Below are 12,297 nucleotides of genomic sequence, written 5' to 3'. Positions count from 1 at the left end.
TTTACGAGGAATCCGATCCGCGGGCCGGCCATACCATTTGTGATACCATTCTTCCTCGAGTACTAATCGAACCAGCCACATGCCACATTAAAGAGTTAATATTGTAGATGGTTAATAGTGAGCTGGCTAAATGCGACCATGACGTGTAACCATATTTAAAAAAAAGAAGGAATGACCACAGATTTTTATTTACGCCTAAAGTTGTTTGGTTGGCTAAGTAAACCCTGAGGTACTTAGCCAACTATAAATGTTTAAGAACAGATTTTTGTAATAATAATTAACCTCTTTTCTTTTGTTTTTAAACATGTTTACTACAAAATCGTTTATTAAAAAGAATAAAATTGGTAATTTCCTTAAGGTACGTTATTTTATATCGTGTATTCTCTTTCTTATTTACATTAACCATGTATTTTTTTCGCAGAACGTTAGAGAACACTACATTAGAGATGATATCTACTGTGGAGTTCCCACTTGTAATAAGTGTAAAAATGTTTCCACCAGCAACTTATCTTCTGCACACGTTAATAAATGTTCGTTATTTAAATTCAACCATTTTATTATCTTGGATACCAATATAATTTTAGACCAGGTAATATCAGTTTGAGACCGAAATATTTGAATAATTGCCAGGAGTCCTTTCATACATGAATTTCAGATAGACGTACTGGAAGAACCTTTTATTTGCAATGTAATAATTTTATACACGGTACTAAAGGAAGTAAAACATCGAAGTTTACCGATTTATAAGCAACTGAATGCTATAATTGAAAATCCAAGCCGACATTTTTATGTTTTTATTAATGATCATCATAAGTAAGAAAAAAATATTTTTTTATGAATATTTAAATATTTTGTATTTTACTTTAGGGATACATATTTACTTGAATCAGAAGGAGAACTAATAAACGATTATAATGATAGATGTATAAGAAAAGCCTGTTCCTGGTATATTAATCATCTTCCTGAAGCAAAATTTGTGTTTATTACAGATGATAATAATAACAGAAAGTTAGCTATTGAAGAAAATATTCCAGCTTGTTCAAGTAGGGTTTCTTAAAATATATCATTGGTATACAGATTATTTCCATGTATTTTATGTTTTTTTTTACATATGGACTTGAACAATTGTGTAATATCACATTGTGAAGTTTATGTACAAAAAAAAATGGTGTTGGTTATTTTTTTTGTAAAAACGTGATGATGAAATATTGTTAAAAAATTAAATTGATGAAAATTTGGATTTGGTCACTTTCTCTTGTATACCTACAATATATTGTTAATCTCTATTTTTAGTAACTGATTACGTAAAACATCTTGATAGTAGCTCTCTGCTAGAAGATAAGTTATCTAGAAAAGATCACGGTCCCAAAGAGGGAATTGATATTTTCCCACCTCATTTATCACATGGACAATTACTAAAAGGTGTCAAAGAAGGCCCTTTGCATCAAGGGACTTTTAGGGCATCAAGAGACAACTTTCTAGAAGGATTTGTTAATGTTGAAGGTTATGAGGACTCAGTAAGTGTATATTTTTATATTTTAATGTCTACATTTTTAAGTTTAAAATAAATTAGGTATTATTACAAGGGAGGAATGGTTTGAATAGGGCTGTTGATGGAGATATAGTGGCTGTAAAAATCTTTAAAAAAGATGATTGGGTTTGTCCCAGTGGGATAATATTGGAAGGTAACTATTGCTGAATATATTCTAGTTTAGTTACCTTAAGACTCTTGGTTTTAGATGAAGGAGTGTCAGGAGAAAATATTGAAGATGTTGAAGAGAAAGAGAAGGCTTTAAAGAAATCACAAATTACACAAAATAATTCTGAGATTAGACCAACTGGTAGAGTGGTAGGCATTATAAGGAGGAAATGGAGACAGTACTGTGGCATATTACAAGGTGCTTCTGAAGGCTTGTTCCAAATATTTGTACCTGCCGATCGATCCATACCAAAAATCAGAATAGAAACACGGCAAGGGGAATTTTTGAAATCTCAGAAGTTTATTGTGACTATTGATTCCTGGCCAAGATATTCTAGGTATCCACATGTGAGTATTGTTTTACTGTTACTTAGAATTATTTTATTTATTGATATATAAGTACTGTTTTATCTTTGTTTAGGGTCATTTTGTGAGAGCTCTAGGTAGAATAGGCAGTCAAGAAACCGAAAATGAAGTTGTTCTACTGGAGCATGATGTGCCCCATAGTCAATTTTCTGAAGAAGTGTTGAATTGTTTGCCAAAATTGCCATGGATTATCACAGAAGAAGATGAAAAAAAACGTGTAGATCTAAGGAGCATTGATATATGTTCTGTAGATCCACCAGGATGTACCGATATTGATGACGCTCTACATTGTAGACCTGTTGATGGAAAATTAGAGGTTTTTTTTATTACTTTTTCTGTTTTTTATAACTATTATATTTTTTTTGGTAGGTTGGAGTACATATAGCAGATGTTTCGCATTTTATAAGACCAGGAACTGCAATTGATCTAGAAGCAGCTTCAAGAGCTACAACTGTGTATTTAGTGAATAAAAGAATTGACATGGTTAGTAAAAAAACTTACTTACAATTTTTTCTATGAAAAAACTAATTTTTTAGGTGCCAGAATTATTGAGTTCAAATTTATGTTCCTTACGCGGTGGTGAAGAAAGATTTGCTTTTTCCTGTATATGGGAAATGGACCATGAAGCAAATATACTGAATACCAGGTTCCACAAAAGTATTATTAAATCAAAGAGAGCTATGACTTATGAGGAAGCTCAGTTAACCATCGACGATAAAACTAAGACTGATTCTTTGGCTGAATCTTTGAGAAATCTGAATAAATTAGCGAAAATTTTGAAAAAAAGACGTCTGGATAATGGGTAAGCTTTTAAATTTATTTCATGTGTATCTGGTTGACTAATAAATCAGTTATAATTTTTAGAGCTTTAGTGTTGGCTTCGACGGAAGTTAAAATCCTTATGGATTCCGAAACTATGGAGCCTCTGGATGTGGAAGCGAAGAAAATGTTTGAAACCAACTCAATGGTTGAAGAATTCATGTTATTGGCTAATATAAGTGTGGCCCAGAAGATTTTACAGGACTTCCCCGATTGTGCGATGCTCAGAAGACATCCCACGCCACCCGCGTCGAATTTCGAGCCTTTGGTTAAAGCAGGAAAGCATTTGGTAAGTGAACATTTATATTAAAGGTTTTGAGAAAGTGATGTATATTTGGTTGCCTGTGTATTGTAATGCAGAAACTTCCTAGGGTTTTGATATTCAAATTGACTGTGGAAAAAACTTAGCCACATCTTTAGACAATGCAGTTAAACATGACAATCCGTATCTGAACACAATGTTAAGGATGTTAGCGACAAGATGCATGCTGCAAGCGGTGTATTTTGCCAGTGGGACATTACAAAAAGAAGATTACTTCCATTATGGCTTGGCTGTTCCATTGTACACCCATTTTACATCTCCTATCAGAAGATATGCTGATGTTATCGTTCACAGGCTGTTAGGTGAGTGTCTGGTTTTGGTTATATAGCAGCGTATTATTGGTTGCATATCTTTGTTTATTTTTTTTTATATTTAATTCAATTCAAATTTGAAATTTTTAGCTGTGAGTTGTGGTTCTGATTGCACTTACCCAGATTTATTAGACAAACAAAAAACTACGGATTTATGTCAGAATTTGAACTACAGAAATAGAATGGCACAGTATGCAGGGAGGGCTTCAGTAGCTTTTAATACACATGTAATCATTTTTATTTTAATATAATTGGGTTGTAAATGGAACAAAATTATATTTTTTTTGTTGCAGTTGTTCTTCAAAGGCAAATTAAATGATGAGGAGGGGTACATTTTATATGTGAGGAAAAATGCTTTACAAATATTAATTCCAAAGTATGGTTTAGAATGTACACTTTATCTGGTTAAAAAAGGTGAAGAAAGTTTGTTTGAATACAATGAAGAGGTAAGAAAAAAGTTGTTTTTTTGTAACTCACTGTGTTTTCTTCAGTTTTTTTATTTCTTAATTTTTTTCTTTTACTTTATTTCCCTTTTTTTTTGACTTGTAGATACTTTTAGAAAATATTGTTATTTGTTTCTAGGACCAAACACAGCGGGCTGGTAATGTAGTGCTCCACACTTTTGACCCAGTAACTGTTCGCTTAAAATTGGATTCAACCAATATTCAACACGAAAAATTCACATTACAACTTGTTAAACCATTTATTGAAGGCTTTAGTGTATCACCAATGAATGAGCTTGAAAGTAATAAAATGGATGTTGACAGCACTCCAAAAATAAACAAAAAACGAAAGAGCGAGAACTCGAAAAGTAGCAAGAAAAATAAACCTAAATAAGTTTTTGTAATTAAAAAATTCAATGACTAAAGAATACAAGGATAAGTAGCACCCGAGACTAAACTGTGACCATTCTTCCAAACAGTGCCGTGGCACATATTTTTCTTAACATAGCCGCTTGAAGCGATATTTATATTTTTGATAAATATTTTCACTACGCCTAGTGTATCCGGTGGTATCATACTAATTAATTACGAAAAAAACAAATGTTAACAAAAGGTACAAAACTAGTATCGACGTATAGCACATATCAAGTACATATATCAGAAAAATAATTATGGAATTCAATAAAAAAACGCTAAAAAGGTGTAGTGGACTGTTTATTTACCTATAAAACGTAACTCTTTCTTATTATTGCGCCTTTTACACTTGAAAGCTGAACAAATTACCATTCTAATAAAGTTTATATAAAGTTCACTACACACAACCAACTATTAAAAATCGCTAAAGTTGTCGCTGATGACTCATTCGTTATCTTCAAAAAAAAATGGCGTCCAAGCTCACAAATTCTGCTGCAGCCCGTATATGGGCGTTATATGTCCTTGTATTCTTTAGTCATTAAAAAAATTAATATTATTTTAGCACATTTTTATTTTTAATACAAAAATACAAAAGTTGGGTTGTAGAAAATCAAGAATCATACAATAACAAATGAAAAAAAAACATAATAAAGGTATTATATACACTTTAAAGGACTTTGTTGATTTTAGTTTTTTGACCAAAAAAGCAAGTGGGGCAGTCAAAAATTTCAGGTTTTAAATCCTTCAAGTGCATTGTCGAGCCATCTTCTGAAAATCCAAGTAAATCCTAAAAAGACATGTTTTTTTTATAAAATATTACTTAAAAAAATAAGTAATTACTTCAATATCATCCTCTTCTTCCCAATTATAGTCTTCTTCCGGTTTATCCCCATATCCTTTCAAATTTTGCAGGAAATGACTGACACTTATGAATCCTTGCTGTTGTGCTACAGGCACCAAGACACCCGTAGGTCTTTTACCCTGCCTGGTTCGGCAAATTGAACAGTTACATATGCCTCTGCACACAGGGCATATCCAGTTTGGATCTTTCAAAACCACTGCGGCATCTTCACCATACCTTTCATGCAATTTCATTTTGAAAATAGAAATATTAAGGGGTTTTTAGTAAAAAGAATTACCTGTTTTTGATACAAACTCCACAAAACATTCCTTGAATTCCTGTACATTCTTTGCTCCTGCAACACGTTTTCTGATCAAGAGTTTTTTGTCTGCATTGATGACATGTTGTTCCCTCTGATGAATATTTCTTGCCCTTTACTCTCAAAGCAATATTGTTTATCATTGCCTGAAAACTTGTACAGATTACTACATAAAAGTAATTAATTTGTTTCTAATTTTACTTGTGTTACATCCTCTGCTGGAATAACAATACGTTCTTCTACCTTCCTTTTTATGCTTTTTCTTCTAGGTCTAGCAACTATTTCTTCTAAGTCCTGAAATTGAATTAAAATTATTAAAAATTTCATGTTGTTTTTAGAGTGTGTTTACATCCAAGGTATATTCACTGATATGGTAGTTGGGTCGTTTCAAGTAGGTCGTTTGTAGAGTTTCTGATACATCTTCCAAGTCGTTTTCTTTATATTCTGGTTCTTTATTTTGAAGCCTTGATGATTTGCGTGTTTCAAAAGGAATAAAACCATTAAATCTTAAAAACAAATATTTGTACAATACAAAGTTAAAGTTATAAAAAACAATATTTTACCGAAATGCGATGTCTCCACCTCTTCTTCTCTTTTTTACTTTTTCTTTTGGTAGTTCCTTTTTTGCAATGAACATTTTGTTTTGGGCCTTGAACTGTTTCTCTAATTCTGAATCTCTAATTGAATTCAGTAAGGTGTTCATAGCTTCTATATTTCTTCTTCTAATTTCTTCCACTGAATCTTCATTATCACTGTTACCACCAAAGTCTTCACTATCACTCTGATGAAATTCTTTAATTCCTTTTTCGGCATCTTGTATTGCATGCTTTTTATTATTAATTTCATCAATTTGTAATTTTTGAACTAAAGGTTTTCTCACTATATTTTTAGGAGTTCCAATAAGGGAAGAAATCTTAATTCTAATGGGCTTTGCGTTATATTTTTCCTCAGAGCTATCTTCATCGTCACTCTCTGCACTTTTAGTGTTTTTTTTCGATTCAAGATCTATTTTATCCAATGACACATATAATGATGGTGGTTTAGAAGCATTTCTTTCTTTTCGTAGTTTAGTTAACTCCGCAGACACATCCTTAAAATGAATTGGAGATCCAACAGGTGAAAACGCTGGAGAATCAATATCTTCTACCTAGAGTTATAAAATAGAGTCATTTTCAACATGATTTTTAACAGTTTTAAAATCTAAATACCTCCATTAGTAAAATTTAATGATATTAATTTTGTAGGATCCTTATATGTTATATTGTAAATAGTACTGTATTTAGTCGTGAAAATATATAAAAACATAAAAGATTTTTGTTTTGAGGATATTTAAATTCAACGGTTTTGACGAGTTTTGTGGTAGGGTCAGTCACAGTGTCAGGTGTCAGTTGTCAGCAGGTTGTCATATGTCGCTAACTTCAGGCTATTGCATCATTTTTTCAAAAGTGCAAAATACAATTTTTATGGATTATATGATTACATATTTTATATATGATTTTGTTTTCAGTTTTCAGCCAGTAAATATTTAAAGAAGAACTCGTGACGTTTATGGTGGGGGTTGCCATGTGTCCCGTGAACTTCCACGTAGTTTCGAGCTGGGCCAAATTTTGACATTTTTGCGAAGGTTCGGCGAGATTTTATAATTCTGTGTTTATTCCTTAGCGTTTTGTTAACTAGTGTACAGCAAATCAACCATAAAAATGAAGTACTTTTTCTTATTTTCTCTGTTAATTTTACCATCGGTAATCTTTATGTTTGATAAAGGTAAGCGAATATTTTTTTTGGTATTATTTTTTCAAATTTAAGGGACCTATTTTTTTAATTTAATTACGTGGCAAAGTCCTTTCACTAAAAGACCCACTTATTTTCCTAAAATTCTTTAAGTGTGTCTAGAGTTTTGCTTTAATACAATAGTTATAGCTAAATGTGCATGATCAAATAAGCATATGTTGAGGTTACCAGGTTACCTTAAAAGTTCTTAATATTTCTGTATTTTTTAGGTAACAAACTCATGGCTTACGCTGAAGAAGACCCGATAGATGAGGAGGAAGCAGATGTTGAAGGTGAAGTGGAGGAAGGGGATGTTATAGCTACAGAAAGTGAGGAAGATGACGAAGAGGAAACACAGTCACGAGCTTCCCCAGATGCAGATACAGTGTTGTTATTTACAAAACCTAGCGCACAAGGGGCCTCTCAATTAGGTATGTTCATATATAAATTTACATAGTAAGGTTGGTTCTCTTTAAAACTAATTTTTAGTGTTTGGTTTGGTTTGATCCAAAATAATTTGTACTGTTTTTTTTTAATTGGGTTAGGATCGAAAAAAAACTCAACAAAAGTCCTTTGTTTTAAATTTGTCGACGTTTCGCAAAATTTATTTGCATCTTCATGACTCAAAGGACTGTCTCAAAGGACTTCTGTTGAGGTTTTTTTGTCGGTCCTAACCCAATTAAAAAAAAAGTCTCTTTAAAACCTATTTTAGAACTTGTTGCTGGCACCCCAGTCGAATTTCTGGTTGGTTTCCGTAATGGTGGGGACAAGGACTTTGTAGTTGACGCCATTGATGCCTCTTTTAGGTATCCTATGGATTTCAACTTCTTTATTCAAGTAAGTTTATTTTTATACTGATGATATTTATTTCTAACATGACATCATTTTTAAAACAGAATTTCTCTGCTATTGGATACAATAAAATTATTAAACCCTCTGAAGAAGCAACGTTCTTTTACACTTTTATTCCTGCTGAAGCTTTTGCAGGGAGACCTTTTGGATTGAACATCAACTTGCTCTATCATGATATCTCCGGTAATGATTTTCATGAAGCAGTTTATAATGAAACAGTCCAAGTTATTGAGTTAGAAGAAGGTAAGGATTGATACTTTTAATTTATTTTTTGATTATCTTTAATTTTCAAACAGGTTTTGATGGTGAAACATTCTTCTTGTATGTTTTCTTGGCTGCTGGAGTAGTCCTTCTATTGGTCATTGGCCAACAGACCCTTCTGTCTGTTGGTAAGAAGAGGCCTACCAAGAAAGCTGCGCCAGTAGAGACTGGCACAAGTAATCCTAATAATGTGGATTACGATTGGTTGCCAGCCCAAACTTTGGCTAGCTTAAGTAAGTATTGATTATCACTTAATACCTATTATTTATAATAAAATACACTTTTTTAATATACAATTTTACTTATAGACAGGGAAAAATCACAAAAATCACCAAAAGCTGCCAAAAATCAACAGAGCCCTAAGCAACGCAAACGTACAAAGGGTTCAGAGTAATGACTGAATTTTTACTAAAAAAAATAAGATCAATTTAAGATTAATTTTTTTATACAATTCATTGATGAATTCTAAACATATTTATTAATGTCATTAATTTGAAAAAGGACTTTCACAAATAAAACTTCTCCTTTCAATCACTAATGAGTCTTTTAAAAAAATACTTTTTTTGTAATTCATGACTGTACAGGTTGTGTTTGATTCTTTAATTTATATAAGTTTGGGTAAGAGTGTTTGTGTGAAATGAGATTGTTAGAGATTCAGTTTTTATAATAAATATTCATTGTAAATATTTTGATTTACCACAATGGTAACAGTTAAGAGAAATAAAAGATTTTTTTTTAACTATGTGTTGTTTTTATTGATTTCTCTAAGTAGTTTGGGATTAAACATTTAATTTTTATTAATTTCATATAGAAAACACTGAAAGGTTTATTGATTTGTTTAGTATTAGTATTTGCAATTATTGATTTTAAAGAAAATTTATAAATTATTATTGTTGAGATTGACTTGGCATTCAACTTCTGTTCATTCTATTACCCCATCCTCTCCTATGATCATCTTTATATTCGTCTTTTGCTCTTATTCTTTGAATTTCTTCTTCATCATCTTCTTCAATTTTCTTCTCCGAACTCTCGGCTTCTGTATCTTCATTGTTTATTTCTACACCGGCTAAAGCAGCTTCTTGCAAGCTCAAAGGACCAGTTTTGGGTTTATTGGGATCTGGAAAAATACCATCGGCAACCTACAATAAAAAAATTACCTGCAAATTTTGAATTAATATAATTAGTACTTACTCTTTTATCATAAAACTCTTGAACAGTCATTGTGGGTAATGAAGGATATCCAGCACCATAAATAGCCTTTTGAGTCTCATCTCTAGTAATAATAATTGGTTTTAAAGGTGGAGGGGGTGCTCTTTTAGGCTTAGGTGCTTCATCTTTCTTGATTTTTGCCATATGTTCAAGAATAGGTTTCTCCATATCGATACTAGCCAGTTCGTCCACTACATCATGTATAAAAACTTTTACCATAGTCAAGAAATAATTTCTTTTTATATCCTCATCGGCAAATTCGTTTTCAACGTTCTTCTTAAGGTTTTCCAGTTGACTTTGCAACTCTTTCTTTTGCTGGAACCGTTGAATCTTACTGGATCTGGTATTTACAGCTTGTTCAATCTGTTCAAATTCAGTTTTATTTTGGTTGTTCTCCAGTTTCTTTTTCTCAAACTCATAATTACTCAGTTCGTAGTCGTTGGTTCTTTGTAAAAAGTCTCTGAAATATATTTCGGCTACGTCAAGTACTTCCTTTCGATCTCTTGTGGTTATTTTTAGAGTGAGCAGTCCCAGCAATGCTGGCAAAAGCAAATACTGAATATTGTTTGTTGTGATTTCTTCTATGCTTTCGTTAGTGCTGAAAATATCAGCTAAGGATACTAAACGAGTTGCATCTTCAAAAATTTTAATTGATTTTTTAACATCTCTTTGTACCTCTGGACTGTTGGTAGCTGCATTATTGTTTGTTATTTGGTTGTATAAATCTAGACCCTCGTGAAATACAGTGTGGAGTGCTTTTACCGAGTCTTCTTGAATTTCACTCATTATTTTAGAAATTTTGTTTTACTAACTTTTAAATAATAAATAAACGTTTGTTGATGGTTATAGCATAAAATAATAAAGTTATAGCAGCAGTAGTAATTTGATTTATTGGCCACAGATGCCAGGGCTATCCGGCCGGTTCGTAGAATTTATTACCTATGGGTCGGCCTTGTGGTCGAAATGATTGCGCCGCTTTCTAGTCGACACAAAGTCGCTGGTTCGAATCTGGCCCCCGACATGGATGTTAAATATGTGTGTGAGTCTGTATTTGTCCGATTTTAAACGCTCATAATTAAAAATAAAAATTAAGCTGGCTGAATGTCGTAATAGACAAGTGGCCAAAAAATTAGAAAAAAAAGCTGCCTATGGCCTATGGTTGAGCATTTATGTCTTTTTTTGGTAAAGGTGTGTATCCGGTGGCTGACCTTGAAGCCCATATTTACTGCATTTGATCATCGATACTACGCAAGCGCACATCGTCGATGTTGCCAAATTGCAGTTTATTTTCGAATTATTTGCAGTTGAAATTTTTTTTTTGAGTGTTAATAATAATACAAATTCTATAATTAATTTTATAATTTCAGATTTATCTTGATATCTAAAATTAAGGAATGATATATAAAATTGAATATATAAAATTGTAATAATAATAACATCTATTTATATATTTACAGTAGAATTAAAAATTATCATTTACGGATATTTTCTTAATGGTTTTAAACTTATTAGAATTATTTTATTTCTTTCAAGTTATTTAATTTCTAGTTATTTACAGGCAACAATAGTTTTGATTATATGTATTGATGTATTGAAGTACTACCATGACGAGTCTTATGGAACAATACACGTCAATGGGAGATAGAGGTAACATTTTACTATGATTTTACCTATAATGTTACTAATATAATATACTTTGATTATAATGTTTGTATCAAAATTTCTTAAAAATATCAAGTTAGTGGATTAATAGCAATTTTAGACATATATTTTATCGAAGAGTGTGGTGATAAGACTAAAATAAGCTTTATGTTTTATCTTTTTCTCTTTAGAAGGGAGATGGTTTGTGTCGTAAAATACATTACAGTATTTAATATCGTGTACTTTGATATTCTTTTCTTAATCTACTGTAATTTCTTGTTTCCTATAATACCAAATCTTGACAATATGGTGAAGGTTTGGTCTTGCATAAACACAGGTATATACTTATTAGTTTTATACCTGTGTCTATACAAGACCAAATTAAGACTTCAGTTAGTTTGTGATTTATATTAAGATCTTTCTTATAATATTTGTTATGTCTTAATCTTAATACTATATTATGCTTTGTCTGGAAAATAAATGTTAAAATATCTTAATTTTGCATACCTATCCTATTCCATCCTTCCATTAGGAAAAATATGGTTTATAAATCATATATGCTAAGAAAATCACATAAATTAGGTGTAAGAATAGAGAAATCTTAAGGTAGCAGAAAAATGCAATATATGTATAAGCAGAATTAAACAAGGTAACTGTTAATGTTGCTGAAGCTGATTCTACAATTTTAAGGCCTTAAAAAGGCCTTAAAAGGCCTTTTAGCCTCCGTAGTTTTGATGGAATGTTAAAAAAAACTATTATGAACATGACATGGAGCTACAGCATTTAAAAATTAAAAAAAAAAGAAAAAACTTGAACACATCCCTTTTAATTTCCCGAATTTTTAATAAAGCCTTTTTTAAACGTAGCATAATAATCTAGAGCAATTAGATTAATTAAAGGAATCTAGACTTTTATTTCTATTTAATTTTATTGACTATGAAAATACATAATAAGCGTTCACGTGTTGTGCGCAATATTAAAATAATAATATAAATAATATACCGGGCGTAGTCGCGTACTATGATTGAAA

General features: G+C 31.4%; 4 protein-coding genes across 4 annotated transcripts; 2 read left to right on the top strand and 2 right to left on the bottom strand.

Moving 5' to 3' along the window:
- The first annotated feature begins 84 nt into the window (after positions 1 to 84).
- On the top strand, positions 85 to 4,557 carry LOC115882390 (exosome complex exonuclease RRP44). Its single transcript, XM_030900443.1, has 15 exons — positions 85 to 358; positions 422 to 589; positions 656 to 813; positions 868 to 1,043; positions 1,294 to 1,517; positions 1,574 to 1,685; positions 1,740 to 2,047; positions 2,121 to 2,381; positions 2,435 to 2,548; positions 2,602 to 2,867; positions 2,930 to 3,173; positions 3,256 to 3,508; positions 3,608 to 3,744; positions 3,811 to 3,963; positions 4,100 to 4,557. The coding sequence occupies exons 1-15, from the start codon at positions 305 to 307 to the stop codon at positions 4,352 to 4,354; spliced, it is 2,883 nt and encodes a 960-aa protein (XP_030756303.1). The 5' UTR covers positions 85 to 304; the 3' UTR covers positions 4,355 to 4,557.
- Positions 4,558 to 4,846: 289 nt separating this feature from the next.
- LOC115882391 (cell division cycle-associated protein 7-like) lies at positions 4,847 to 6,938 on the bottom strand. Its single transcript, XM_030900444.1, has 7 exons — positions 6,743 to 6,938; positions 6,098 to 6,681; positions 5,884 to 6,040; positions 5,736 to 5,828; positions 5,514 to 5,680; positions 5,215 to 5,452; positions 4,847 to 5,161 (listed from the first exon to the last, which is right to left on the bottom strand). The coding sequence occupies exons 1-7, from the start codon at positions 6,746 to 6,748 to the stop codon at positions 5,042 to 5,044; spliced, it is 1,365 nt and encodes a 454-aa protein (XP_030756304.1). The 5' UTR covers positions 6,749 to 6,938; the 3' UTR covers positions 4,847 to 5,041.
- Positions 6,939 to 7,083: 145 nt separating this feature from the next.
- Positions 7,084 to 9,156, top strand: LOC115882395 (translocon-associated protein subunit alpha). Its single transcript, XM_030900447.1, has 6 exons — positions 7,084 to 7,298; positions 7,535 to 7,735; positions 8,017 to 8,141; positions 8,201 to 8,399; positions 8,453 to 8,650; positions 8,726 to 9,156. The coding sequence occupies exons 1-6, from the start codon at positions 7,235 to 7,237 to the stop codon at positions 8,809 to 8,811; spliced, it is 873 nt and encodes a 290-aa protein (XP_030756307.1). The 5' UTR covers positions 7,084 to 7,234; the 3' UTR covers positions 8,812 to 9,156.
- On the bottom strand, positions 9,146 to 10,484 carry LOC115882394 (immunoglobulin-binding protein 1). The gene is made up of 2 exons (XM_030900446.1): positions 9,609 to 10,484; positions 9,146 to 9,556 (listed from the first exon to the last, which is right to left on the bottom strand). The coding sequence occupies exons 1-2, from the start codon at positions 10,410 to 10,412 to the stop codon at positions 9,329 to 9,331; spliced, it is 1,032 nt and encodes a 343-aa protein (XP_030756306.1). The 5' UTR covers positions 10,413 to 10,484; the 3' UTR covers positions 9,146 to 9,328.
- Between the last annotated feature and the right edge of the window lie 1,813 nt (positions 10,485 to 12,297).

Source organism: Sitophilus oryzae, unplaced genomic scaffold (genome assembly GCF_002938485.1).
Source record: "Sitophilus oryzae breed Bouriz unplaced genomic scaffold, Soryzae_2.0 scaffold_177_pilon_pilon, whole genome shotgun sequence".
Taxonomy (NCBI): domain Eukaryota; kingdom Metazoa; phylum Arthropoda; class Insecta; order Coleoptera; family Curculionidae; genus Sitophilus; species Sitophilus oryzae.
This window is presented reverse-complemented; position numbering and strand designations above follow the sequence as displayed.